The following is a 13,898-nucleotide window of genomic DNA, read 5'->3' as shown; positions in this document are numbered from 1 at the left end:
TCTTGAACTAAAACTATATACATTATCATTTACAACAGAGGTGCCAGTGAGATGTGTTAGAGTATCATGCAGCCTTAAAAAAAAACGAACAGAAGCAGTAATCCTGACCTTCGCAGCAACATGGGTGAACTTAGCATTATAGTAAGTGAAATAAGTAAGAGAAGATAAATATTACATAATATCACTTAAATGTGGAATTGAAAAATATGCCAATATCATGTTAAGTTTAGTGAGTTATAAATTAAGTACAAGCGCTAGATAATCTCACTCATGTGGAGTATTTAAAAAATGTTAGTGAATGGATAACCTATACCTCCACTTGAAATAAATCCTGTGATACTTTTAGCAAAAGAGTAAAGTGAGGATGCAAATAGAATGGAATAGGGAGGGGGGGCACCGTGGGATGGAGGGAGAGGGGGCGCCATGGGATGGAGGGAGAGGGGAGCATCATGATACAGGGAGAGGGGGCACCATGATGAAAGCTCATTAGCACTGGTAGTGGGCATGGTGAAGCTGTATTGTTTATATGAAACAATACAAAAACTTGTGAACCACAATACCTCAATCAAAGATAAATTAATAGGAATAGAAATGTTTTGAAATATTAATATTGATAAATTATAGTTAATGTTATGATTAATCTTATAATTAATGTAATATTAATATTAATTAATATTAACATTTTGACATTTAAAGCAAAATATATATGACTAAGAGTGTTATTTTCATAGATCCCACACTTACCAAATACCATCTCATGCTTAAAAGGAGACAAACAGGAAGGCACTGAAGTGACTGAAAAGACCTGAAATTTTATTAATAACTACTTCATTATTGCTTCCTCTAATTATAAATCTGAAAAAATTAAAGCACCATAATTTACAAAATTATTCATAATTGAGTTTTTGGCACCCGTATTGCAGCATCAATCCTGTCATCAGTGGCAACTTCCCTCTACCAGTGTTTCCTTATCTTTCTCCAAATCACCTTTTTTCTGTTTTTAATTTGGGGGGACACACCTATGAGTTCTCAGAGGATACTCCTAGCTCTGCACTCAGAAATTACTCCTGGCAGTGCTTGGGGAACCATATGGGGTGCTGGGAATTGAACCCAAGTTGGCCATGTGCCAGGCAAACACTCTCCCCTCTGTACTATCGCTCTAGCCTATACGTCACTTTTATTCTTGGTGATATAGAATACTGATGGAAGTTCTCAGGATTGTCATAGACATTAATATCTGGCATATAGGAGACATTTAGTAAGTGATAGTTTTCATTTTTATGGTTGTTATTACAAATAGGCCTTTGGAAAACTTGGAAGTTGATTACACTAAATAACTTTGCTCATGCAGTAGTTGCTCAGTTTTTGTGTTTTCTGCCTTTTAGAGATGATGAAGAGAAAAAAAAATCTCCAACAGAGGGTACTGATGAGAAGGCTAATGGAACACATCCAAAGACCATCACTCGTATTGGGAGTACAACCAACCCCTTCTTGGACATTCCTCATGACCCCAATGCTGCTGTGTACAAGAGTGGGTTCTTGGCTAGGAAAATCCACGCGGACATGGATGGAAAGAAGAGTAAGCATCATTTGATTTTTTTATAAAAAAACCTAATTCACTGTTTAATACTCAAAAGTATAAGAAGAATTTAACTGAAGTAAATGTTGTCTATCTAGAGAAGTATTTCTGAGGCTTTATAAATTCTACCCTATACAACTTCAGAAATAGAAACTTTTTTTTTCTCTTTGGGTCACACCCGGGGATGCATAGGGGTTACCCCTGGATCATGCACTTAGGAATTACTCCTGGTGGTGCTCAGGGGCTGTGTGATGCTTGGAATTTAACTTGGGTCAGCCGTGTGCAAAGCAAATGCCCTACTCACTGTACTATCACTCCAGCCCCTAGAAACTTCTTTGAAATTATTTTTTTCCATCTTCTTTTCTTCAACAAAGAACTAAGTGTCTGATGTGGTAGCCATAAAAATGATGTCAGTGAATATATGAGAGATCCATTCCTTCAAGGACTTAGACTTTTATGGTGGTAGAACATTGAATCTGCAGGAAATAGAAAATTCAATAAATAGAGTACTATTCCAGAGACAAAGTGGGTAAGTAAAGAGAATTGAGGTTGAAAAAATATATAGAAGAGTTGTACTCTATGAGAAGAGGAAATTTACCTCAACAAGGAATAAGATACAGTTGACGTAGCAAAGGAATTATTGGTAGATAAAGCAACTGATATTTCTCTCTCTGTTCCCAGTGCATACATACACCCTGTCTCAAAGGAATTGACTTCAAACATAAAGCAGTTTTCCACTCTTACTTACAGATATTTATTTCTTGCCCTAATGCCATTTCTAACTAATTTCTTTCTTCAAAGCTAAGATTTACTACTGGTATCTATTCTTTTCATAAATCAGGTAGCTTTCTTCTGTTTGCTAAATCAAAAATAAATATCTGAAATACTTTATATAAAACATTAGTAGGGAATGTGAGGCAAGACTTTGTGAGGCAAGATGGCGCCTATCCCGGTTGAACCTCTCAAGCTCTCCCAAACCCAGCTCACCATCTCACTCTGGATGACACGCAACTCAGCATGCTGAGCATGGAATTCCACATGTGATCTGTGCTGGAACTCTGCGCATGATTCCTGCTGGACATCACCAGCTGCTTTGCAGGAAAAAGACAGAATGGAGTCATCTGGGCGAGAAAAAACCACAGTGGTGGCGGCAGCATCACCGCCTACCCCAGCTGGGCCCAGTCACAACACCATCGAGCATGAAACAGTGACAGTGACCCACGCAATAACTTGTCCACTGCAGGACTCTATCCACCAACCACCTAGTGACTTGGGACTCAGGACAGATGTTCAACCTGGCACAGACCCTATGTGATGTGGCCTTGCACTGCCAGCTTTTCAACAACCTCCAGGTGCACTCCCTCCATCTCAGGGAGATCAACCTGAGGCCGCAAACACCCCAGGTGCTGCCTGGAGATGCAGGGAGGTGCATGCTGTCAGTGTACAAATTGTTACAGCAGGTTGGTCCAAGAGCTTATATTCTGTAGACTGGGAATACCTGCAGGAATGATTAGAGACTTCCCCAGAAGCCTCCATCTTCTCCCCGGAGAGCCTGGCAAGCTATCTACGGTATCCAGTCTGCAAAGCAGAGCCTGGCAAGCCACCCGTGATGTACCAAATATGCCAGTAACAGTAGCTAAAATGGGTCTCATTTCCCTAAACTTGAAGGAGTCTCCAGCTGAATTAGGAAGAATAAGAGGGCTTGTCCTAAGTAAATGGCCCGCACATCAACTGGCGGGAAGACGCCTCTCAAGCAGCAGGTCACCAAGGTGGCCCATAAAGGTGCACCAGTCACAGGTAGCATGAAGAAGCCACACCGCTATTGGCCTGACACCATGGCACTACGCAAGATCGCCATATACCATTCCAGCAGCTGGTTCAAGAGATCATGCAGGACTTCAAGACCAACCTGTGCTCCAGAGCTCGGCTATCATGGTGCAACAGGAGGTGGGCAAGACCTACCTGGTGGAGCTCTTAGAGGATACCAACTTATGTGCATTCCCCGCCAAGTGCGTCACCGTTATGCCCAAGGACATCCAGCTAGCATGCTGCATCCGCCGAAAGAGAATATAAAATTTATGATGCTAAATTCTCAGGGCTGGGACAAATGGAAACACTACTGGTGACTGCTTGAGTAATTGATGATTAAAGGGATGACAGTGATAGTGACAGGGGAAAAAAACTAATACAAAATGCTGCTTTACACTATTTACAATAACCAGAATCTGGAAAAAACCTGAGTGCCTAAGAACAGATGACTGGTTAAAGAAACTTTGCTACATCTACACAATGGAGTACTATGTAGCTGTTAGAAAAGAAGAAGTCATGAAATTTATATACAAGTGGTTCTACATAGAAAGTATCATGCTAAGCGAAATGAGTCAGAAAGAAGGGGACAGATATAGAAAGATTGCATTCATCTGGGGAACATAAAAGTAACAAAATAGGAGACTAATACCCAAGAATAGTTGAGAAAAGTACCTGGAGGTATACTCCATGGCTTGAAGGCCAGCTGCACATGCTAGAGGGAAAGGCAGCTTTGATAGAGAAGGGAGCACCAAATAAAGGGTGTTGGGAGCATCCTCCCACTATGGGAGATGCATGTGGAAAGTAGACTATAGACTGAACATGACTGCCACTCAATGCCTCTTTTGCAAACCACAGCAACCAAAAGGAGAGAGAGAACAAAAGGGAATGCCCTGCCACAGAGACAGGGTGGGATGAGGGGAATAGGGGTGTGGGAGGGATACTGGAATCAGTGGTGGTGGAGAATGGGCACTGGTGGAGGGATGGGTGTTTGATCATTGTATAACTGAAACCCAAGCACAAAAATTTGTAAGTCTACAACTGTACCTCATGGTGTTTCACTAATAAAAATTTTTAAAAATAAAATAAAATGCTGCTTTATAAAAGTACAGAATGTGTAGTGCACAAAGTTACACATGCTAAATGAGGCAAGGTCAAGTTGGTTGAGAAAGGTCCAGTACCAGAGAACTGTGCTGTGACATGAGACAATCAGAAAAGAAACAAGATTTAGTTCTTCTGTAAGGAGCCTTGCAGAGAAAGAAAGAATTTTATGAAACCTCCCAGAGAACTTCTGCACAATAGGAACAATGAAGTGTATTACTAATGCTGTGTTCACTGGGCTGGAGAAGGGGAAGCTGAGACTAGTAAAGGCTATAAGCCCACACACAGGGGTTGATGGCAGAAGCTCAATACCTGATTGAGACATTTGGGGACACACCTCAGACCAAGACTACTAGTACTAGGTGGTACCAGATGATTGCAAAAGATAGTACCCCCCAACACACACACACACACACACACACACACACACACGTTAATAAATTGACCAGTTTGTCTTTTTCCTTTATTATAGTGGATTCAGAATTGTCTTTATTCTTGTTGCTTATTCATTTCTTTTGCTAAATGGAGAATACTCTCGAACTCTGTTCTAGTATTGCCATGATTTTCTTCCCTGATGTATGAGCTCTTAAAATTGAGCACTTCATTTTTTGTTAGCTCTTTGTCTTGGAAGTTATCTACACTTAATTTGTTTATCTTCAAAGTTCAGTTCTGCTTATTATACCATATCTGAAAACATTCCTACATTATTATCAATTTTCTAGTTGTTGTAACAGGAGTCATTTCTGTAGAAGTTAACTCTTTTTTGGCATAGCGAAATTAAGCTCATTGCTGATTCCTCTTATTAAAAGCAATTTCTATTTTTGTATGACCTCGATCTAATATCTTTTAAAAAAAAAACTTTTATTAGTGAAACACCATGAGGTACAGTTGTAGACTTACAAATTTTTGTGCTTGGGTTTCAGTTATACAATGATCGAATACCCATCCCTCCACCAGTGCCCATTCTCCACCACCACTGATCCCAGTATCTCTCCCACCCCGCATCCCCGCCCCCATCCCACCCTACCTTTGGGGCAGGGCATTCCCTTTTGTTAGCTCTCTCCTTTTGATTGCTGTGGTTTGCAAAAGAGACATTGAGTGGCAATCATGTTCAGTCTATAGTCTACTCTCATCACGCATCTCCCATCCTGGGAGAAACCTAAAAATATGGACCACTTCACGAATTTGCATGTCATCCTTGCACAAGGGCCATGCTAATCTTCTCTGTATTGTACCAATTTTAGTATATGTGCTGCCAAAGCAAGCACTCTATCTAATATCTTAATAAGCTATAAAATGATGAGTACTTCATATCCAGAAAGTAATTTGTTTCCTTTTCAGCTTTTTGCCACATTCCTCACTACTTTTTGTTAGGTTTTCTGATTTGAAACATATTTTCTCTGTATTGGACACTGCTGCTTTTTGAAAATATCAGAATGTCTTAATTGCTTCTAAGTGCATCTGCCTTTCTTTTTTGGGGGTAGACACTGTAAGCAAATATGATATGTATTTTATTATGTTTAGCCTAATGTCTTTTGAAACATATCATTATTAAGAAAAATTAAAAAGATGAAATTGTCTGAAATAGCAACTCTAGATAACTTTAGAAATACATATATTGATACCTTCTTTTATATATATATATTATTTTGAGTTATCATGTTTTATTTTGGTCAGAGCATTATTGCATTTATACATGTATGTGAACATGAATAAATCTTCTGATGATAGATATTACTAAAAGCCTTAAGTGAATATTTGGGTCACAACTCTGTGAAGAGTTTAAATCCTGGATAAGTTGTCTTTAATGGAACACTTATCCTACCCAAGATTTAAAATATTTATTTTAAAAGTGTGCATATTATTAAATATTTTAATATAGGACTCTTGAATTTTATCTTTAGTTGCTCAGAATTTAAGGGCTGAAGATTTTTTATTTTTGTTATGTGTTTATGTGATTGGCCTTTTAAAGATAAACTCAACTCTAAAGAACAATTCATGATCAAAACCAAGTATATGTGCTTACTGTAGCACTTGTAGCACTGTCCTCCTGTTGCTCATTGGTTTCCTCGAGCAGGCCCAGTGACGTCTCCATTGTGAGATTTTGTTGTTACTGTGTTTGGCATATCAAATATGTCACGGGTAGCTTGCCAGGCTTTGCCGTGCGGGCGAGATATTCTCAGTAGCTTGCCGGGGCTCTCCAAGAGGGGCAGAGGAATCGAATCCGGGTCGGCCAGGTAGGCCACATGCAAGGCAAATGCCCTACCGCTGTGCTATCTAGATTTGTTAAACTTAACAGTAAGAGTAAATTTTGAGACAGCATTTTGGGAAATAAAATACATTTTCTAGATTTTTCTAAATAAAAACCAAATTTTAATATTACCTCTTAATTTGTCAATCTGTTGATGTATATAATTGTTGAAATCTGGAAAATGACAGCATGAATGCTCAAAATAGAAACCCTCTAAACAATAACAATTGTGTAATTATGATAAAAATTATTTTAGGTATTTAATAGATAAATAGTATAGCTTTGTCCTGAGTACTTCATGCTTTTGCGTATTTTAATATTCCTTCCTTAAAGCCAGTCATCATTCCCATATACAGCAAAAGAAGTAGATCTTAAACATCCCAGTCAAGTCTGTGTGCCGACTAATAGGGCATCTGATGAAATGTGATTGGATTAGGTCAAAGTAATTGTTGCATGTTTTTTAAAAGCAGCTCCTGTATATAAATATGCTTAGGAAACATTAAAATTCTTCATTTTTATATTTCAGGAGAACCTATAACTGTGTAGAAAATGTTTAGATTACTAAAAATCTCCAGGGCCATTTGAATATTTCCTTTACTTGGTCAACATGGCACTGTTTTAGAAAGTTGTATTAAAAGAATATAGTTAGGCATTTTCTGATTGACTATGGTTTCCAGAAATTCCCTAAGTGTTTATAATAATTACTACTTTTCTAGCTGTAAAGTCTTTCTAAGATTGTTATCTTCAAATTAGACCAATAGAGTATACAAGAGACAAAACAAGCAGATCAACAAGACTATTCTTAATTCTGCATATGAAAAATAAGTGAAGTATTTGTCTTGTTTCCTATATAATAATTTAAGGTGCATGTAATGATGTTTCTCTGTGTGTTCCCAAAACATATGTGGGCTCTCTCCACATGTGTTCAGTGGCCATGAGCCACTTCCCCACCCCTGCCTGCTGCAGCTGCCAGCAGAGGCATGAAGGAGGGAACAGGACTGGCTGGTCGCCAATTATTCCAATCTCTAACCCACCATTTATTCCATTATCCCCACATTCCTACCCCAGCTTCACTGAGAGCCCCATTCCAGTCTCACTGCCCCTCAATCCCATCTCCTACTTACCCCATGCTACTCTGTCCCTGCCCAGACTCACAGTCTTAGTCAAGAGCCCAACGTCCCAGGTTGAGGACAGAAACTACACCAAGGTCAGATAGCACAATCAACATATGTAGAGTTTCTTTTGGGGAATCTTCTTCTAAGATCTCATTCGTCTAGGGGATCCACTCAAGGGCAGAATTTCATTTAAGGGCATATTTCTCCTTTCCTTTGTCCATAACCATTTAAACATTCATTTTAATTCAACTTCTTAATAATGTTAAGTAATTTTGTATGGTCAGAATAAGAGATATATTAAGTTAATAGGGTGGCTCTCCTGGGGACATTTCCCTATAGATCACAGACTACAGTGCTCAGACTAGATTAGTCCTTCCTAACCCCAGTAGGTCCTTATACAGTCACTTCTCTTTGGGTTATGACAGAATTTTTCCATGACTGTGCTCTTATTATAAGTTTTATGGCACTTAGCCTGTCCCATTTTGATGACAGGGTAGCTTACTACTTGCCCTGGATCCATACAGTCCCTTCATTGGGACCATGCTTCAGAGGTACTAGGAACTAAGGGCAACTGAGGCTTAAGTCGAGTAAATATGACAGATGCCCATGAGTAAATAGTGTTCAGAGTCATTTAACTTCCAAGTTACAAAAGCATTGCATTAATCGTCTCCCTGTGTCTATAAGAAAAGGATATTGCTCTCAAGTAAACTATGCAGAGGACATAGAGAAAGAGAAAAACAGTATTTCACTTACAAATAAAAATTCAGAGCTCTCTGAAGAATTTGATTTGACAAAGGTTCTGGTTAGGGGAAATGAGTGATTAACAGGGGAAGCAGAGCATGAAAAAGTTAAAGATAAATACTAGGGAAATGGGAGTGCTTCTGGAGCATTTTGATGGGTATTACTCGATAATCCCAAAGTCCTAGCTCTGTAGGAGAAAGGGTGGAGGACAAATGCAGGAGAAAGGACGAACCAATGTTAAACCTAAAATGTTTAGAACTATAATCCAATATTCTTCATTAATCAATCATATCTCAAGCACCTAAGACTATATAAATACATATATTATGCACTCTTTCTCCTAACCTACTTCCATTTAAGTTCAGTATATGCGAAATAATTATAATCTAGGATCTATAATACAAGTGTTTAAAGATAATGAGCATAAAATATTTAAAAATGAGTGCATGAAGTATATTTGAGGCTATGCTGTCGTCCTTCCAGATGACAATTCCAATGAGATCATGAAGTTTAAAAAAGAGCCTTCAAGCTGCAGTAGTCAGGAGTCAAGATAATTAGAAAAAGTATGATTCTGTAAATTGTGATGAGAATATATGTATTTAAACATATGTATGCTGGAGCGATAGCACAGCGGGTAAGGCGTTTGTCTTGCATGTGGCCGACACGGGTTCAATTCCTCCATCCCTCTCAGAGAGCCTGGCAAGGTACCGAGAGTATTCTGCCCGCACAGCAGAGCCTTGCAAGCTTCCCATGGCATATTTGATATGCCCAAAACCATAACAACAAGACTCACAATGGAGATGTTACTGGTGCCTGCTCGAGCAAATCGATGAACAATGGAAGGACATTGCTACAGTGCAGTGGAGTGCATGCTTTCATATATACACTTGCATGTAGTCAACATGCATATATATTAAACTTATAAATATGTAAACATACCTCTGTATTTACATGTGTGTATTTTCCTATGTACATATATGCAGATATGTTCATCTTCTCAGTACAACAATATAAAAGTTAGTTACATATACCTGGAAGGTAAAAATTTGACAGAAATTTATAATTCTTAACCTTTCAGAAAATAAAAACTAACTGATCAATATGATTGCAATGGAAGAAAAATTTTCTTTAAACTATAATTTTTTTAAAAAGTTAAAAGACATCAAAAATTGAGAAAAATGCTATTAGTTTACTAAGAAAGGATTAATAACATTATACATTATATAAGATGCACAGATAAAGAAAACTTTATTAGAGCTAAGGAAGAAACTCTTAGGACTAATGTTAATATTTTCAATATTGAAGTCCATATTTGATCCCCAATAACAAATGATCCACAAGCACTGCTGGTGTGACCCAAAAACCCAAAAAGAGAAAAACATAACTTAATTAGAAGAAAACAGCCAATAGGGAAATGAACAATAATTTGAAGAAAATATTTATAGAACTAAGTTGGTTACTAAATTTGTGAATACTTATTCTCACCAATAATGTGTTCAGAGTGTTATTTCATGATGAAATAACACTTCACACATAAGCCATGTTTGCTGTGACTTCAAAGAATAATAGTAAATGTTTGAAAACATTTAGAAAGGTCAATCTTCTGCTTATGAATATATCAGTGCAGATAGATTATGTCTACCCCTTTGGAAGACATAATCAATAAAATTAAAGATATTTGGGAAAGCTCTGTCACCACTGTGTTGTTGGTTCCTGAGTTCCTGGCTGGCGATGAAAGGACACAGACAAAATGCCGGAGCAAGATAGCGAGCCGTTTTCCAATCCTTTGGCCCCAGATGGCCACGATGTGGATGATCCTCACTCCCTCCACCATTCTAAGCTCACCAATGAAGATTTCAAAATTCTTCTCATGACCCCAAGGGCTACATCTACCTCTGCACTGCCCTCTAAATCACGTCATCATGAAATGCCAAGGGAGTATAAGGAGGATGAGGATCCAGCTGCACAGAGGAAAAAAAGAAAAGTTATTATGCAAAGCTTCACCAGCAAGAAATTAAGAGAGAGTGAGAGCTAGCAGAGAAGTACTGGGACCGGGCCAAGGAACAAAGAGATGGTGTGAACAAAGATTATGAGGAAACTGAGATGATCAGCACCAAGGCAAATTACAGGGCCATGGGCCCCACTGCTGAGGCAGACAAATCAAATGCAGAGAAAAGAAGACAGTTGATCCAGGAGTCCAAGTTCTTGGGTAGTGACATGGAACATACTCATTTGGTGAAAGGCTTTGATTTTGCTCTGCTTCAGAAGGTACGAGCTAAGATTACCAGCAAAGAGAAAGAGGAGGAAGAACTGATGGAAAATCTCCAGAAGGAAACCAAGAAAGATGAGGACCCTGAAAACAAAAGTGAATTTAAAACACATTTCGGCCACAATGTTTAACGTATGCTCTTCAAGAGCAAAGCATATGAATGGAATGAGCTTTTCTGCTGAGCCGCATGGCCTATGTGGTGGACCTGGATGATGAGTATGCAGTCATGGACATCCCCACCACTCTTAACCTGCAGCAAGGCTGATTGCCCGACCATGCAGGCGCAGACCACACAGACAACAAATTGCATTGTTATCAGCAAGCTCACACAGATTCTTTCCTACTTGAGGCAGGTTACCCATAAAAAGAAGCTCAAAAAAGATAAAGGGGAAGCTGGAAGAGAAGAGGCCTCCTGAGGCCGACATGAATATATTTGAAGACATTGGGGATTATGTACCTTCCACAACCAAGACACCATGGGACAAGGAGCAGGAAAGATACTGAGAACGGGAGCATGATCGCATGATCGTGGAAGGGACAGAGACCGGGACAAAGAGCAGGAAAGGGAACGGGAAAGGAAGCAAGAACGGGAGCAGGACCGCAAGAGAGAGGAGGAGAAAAAGAGACACAGCTACTTCGAGAAGCCAAAAGTGGATGATGAGCCCATTGATGTTGACAAAGGACCTGCATCTGCCAAGGATTTGTCAAGTCCATCAATGAAAAATTTTCTGGTTCCACTGGCTGGGAAGGCACTGAATCGCTGAAGAAGCCAGAAGACAAGAAGCAGCTTGGAGATTTCTTCGGGATGTCCAACAGTTATGCCGAATGCTACCCAGACATGATTGATGATATGGCTGTGGACAGTGATGAGGAGGTAGGTAAAGGTAAAAAAAAAGGTAAAGGCCCTCCCGTTGATCGTCGATTTGCTCGAGCGGGCCCAGTAACGTCTCCATTGGAGACTTTGTTGTTACTGTGTCTGGCATATCGAATACTCTCGGTAGCTTGCCAGGCTCTCCGAGAGGGGCGGAGGAATCGAACTTGGGTCGGCCATGTTGGCCGCTTGTAAGGCGAACGCCCTACCCACTGTGCTATCGCTCCAGCCCAGCAAAATGAACCAGAGTAACAAGAAGGGGCCCTTAGGCCAATGGGACTTCGATACCCAAGAGGAATACAGTGAATATATGAACAACAAAGAGGCTTTGCCCAAAGCCGCATTCCAATATGGCATCAAGATGTCTGAAGGGCGGAAAACCAGGCACTTTAAGGAAACCAACGACAAGGCAGACCTTGATCACCAGTGGAAGATTAGTGCAATCATTGAGAAGAGGAAGAAGATGGAAGCTGATGGGGTTGAGGTCAAAAGACCAAAATACTGATCTCCATTAATATACAGAAAGAGTTTCTCCAAGGATCTGTGTCCCTTTGCTCTTTCTTCAGTTCCCAGAAAAGTCGCAAGATTTTTTTTTGTGAATGTTTATAAACTTTTATTGTATAATTATTTGGCTCCATTAAAATTGGTTGTCCTTGGGCCCAAGTGGCAGGGCACATGGTGTGCATGGAGGCACAGGGATCTTCACATTGCCTGTCTTTTCCCCCAGCACTGCTGGTTGTGGCCCTAATGAACTCTGAACACCTCCAGAAGTAGCCCTCACTATAAATAAATACATAAATAAATAGGCAAAAAAATAAATAATAAATATAATTAAAGCTATTTCTGCTTATATATGTCTCAGTTAATCTGCTTATATATGTCTCAGTTAAGGGCTGGAGCGATAGCACAGCGGGTAGGGCGTTCGCCTTACAAGCGGCCAACATGGCCGACCCAAGTTCGATTCCTCCGCCCCTCTCGGAGAGCCCGGCAAGCTACCGAGAGTATTCGATATGCCAGACACAGTAACAACAAAGTCTCCAATGGAGACATTACTGGGCCCGCTCGAGCAAATCGATGATCAACGGGAGGGCCTTTACTTTTACTTTACTTTTAATCTTGTTCAGTGCATATACACAGAAAAGCTTGCAATTTAACAGAGGGATATTATTCAGTATTACATTATATTATCTCAAAATAAAATAAACTATTTGTCACTCTTTATAATATGGAAAGTTTCATATGTGATAATAGAAAACTGTGTAAGAGGAAAAAAACCAAAATTCATATATCAACATGGATGAATCTCACAAATGTAAAGTAAATTGAAATGAGATCATTACAGGAGAATGCCCACCTCTGTCATCATGAAGTATTTCATTTAAGTGGTAATCCATTCACATAAAGAAATCATTAATATGGGATAGTAGTTCCTTTAAAAGTGGAGGAGCATTGTGCAACCAGTGAGAAGTACTTAATAGTTCAACGATAGTGATAATTTACTTTAATTCATTGTATCAATGTCATCCCATTGTTCATCAATTTGCTCGAGCAGGCACCAGTAACTTCTCCATTTGTCCAAGTCCTGAGATTTTAGCAGCCTCTCCTTACTCATCCTTCCTAACCCTGCCTTATTGGAGGCTCTTTCAGGGTAAGCGGAATGAAATTGCTGTTTTTGGCATATCGAATATGCCACGGGTAGCTTGCCAGGCTCTGCCATGCATTTATTTTAATTGTCACTGTTGCTGTTCTCCTGTTCATCTATTTGCTTGAGCAGGCCCAGTAACATCTCCATTGTGACACTTGTTACTGTGTTTGGCATATCACATACATCACGGGTAGCTTGCCAGGCTTTGTCGTGCGTAAAAGATGCTCTCGGTAGCTTGCTGGACTCTCTGAGAGGAGCGGAGGAATCGAACCTAGGTCAGCCGGGTCTGCCAAGTCTGTCGTATGCAAGGCAAATGCCCTACCCGCTGTGCCATCGCTCCAGCTCATATTTTAATTAGATGATATTAAATGTATGCTAATTTTGTTGCCCTGAATAATAAATATGATCTTATAATAAATATTTTAAAGTTCAGTAGAACACATGATTGTATATGAAATTTAGAAAAAGTTAAGGATGATGTTTTTAAAATTTTATTCAGGAAAATTACGAATTTGGAAAT

The 13,898-nt window shown here is 39.5% G+C and overlaps 1 protein-coding gene, 1 non-coding gene and 1 pseudogene across 6 annotated transcripts in view; 2 read left to right on the top strand and 1 right to left on the bottom strand.

The window, feature by feature from the left end:
- The window catches only part of PSD3 (pleckstrin and Sec7 domain containing 3), a 488,844-nt gene that overhangs the window by 370,946 nt on the left and 104,000 nt on the right, over positions 1 to 13,898 (top strand). For all 5 annotated transcript variants that reach the window (XM_056116950.1, XM_056116951.1, XM_056116952.1 and 2 more), the window contains one exon: positions 1,386 to 1,579. In XM_056116950.1, coding sequence (XP_055972925.1) covers positions 1,386 to 1,579 — 194 coding nt within the window. The remainder of the gene's footprint in view (positions 1 to 1,385; positions 1,580 to 13,898) is intronic.
- Positions 5,648 to 5,754, bottom strand: LOC130026239 (U6 spliceosomal RNA). Its single transcript, XR_008792850.1, has one exon. It is a non-coding gene; the product is annotated as a U6 spliceosomal RNA (small nuclear RNA).
- LOC130026195 (protein Red-like) lies at positions 10,324 to 12,322 on the top strand (annotated as a pseudogene).

The sequence above is a fragment of the Sorex fumeus genome, unplaced genomic scaffold (genome assembly GCF_029834395.1).
Source record: "Sorex fumeus unplaced genomic scaffold, SorFum_2.1 ptg000033l, whole genome shotgun sequence".
In the NCBI taxonomy this organism is placed as follows: domain Eukaryota; kingdom Metazoa; phylum Chordata; class Mammalia; order Eulipotyphla; family Soricidae; genus Sorex; species Sorex fumeus.
This window is presented reverse-complemented; position numbering and strand designations above follow the sequence as displayed.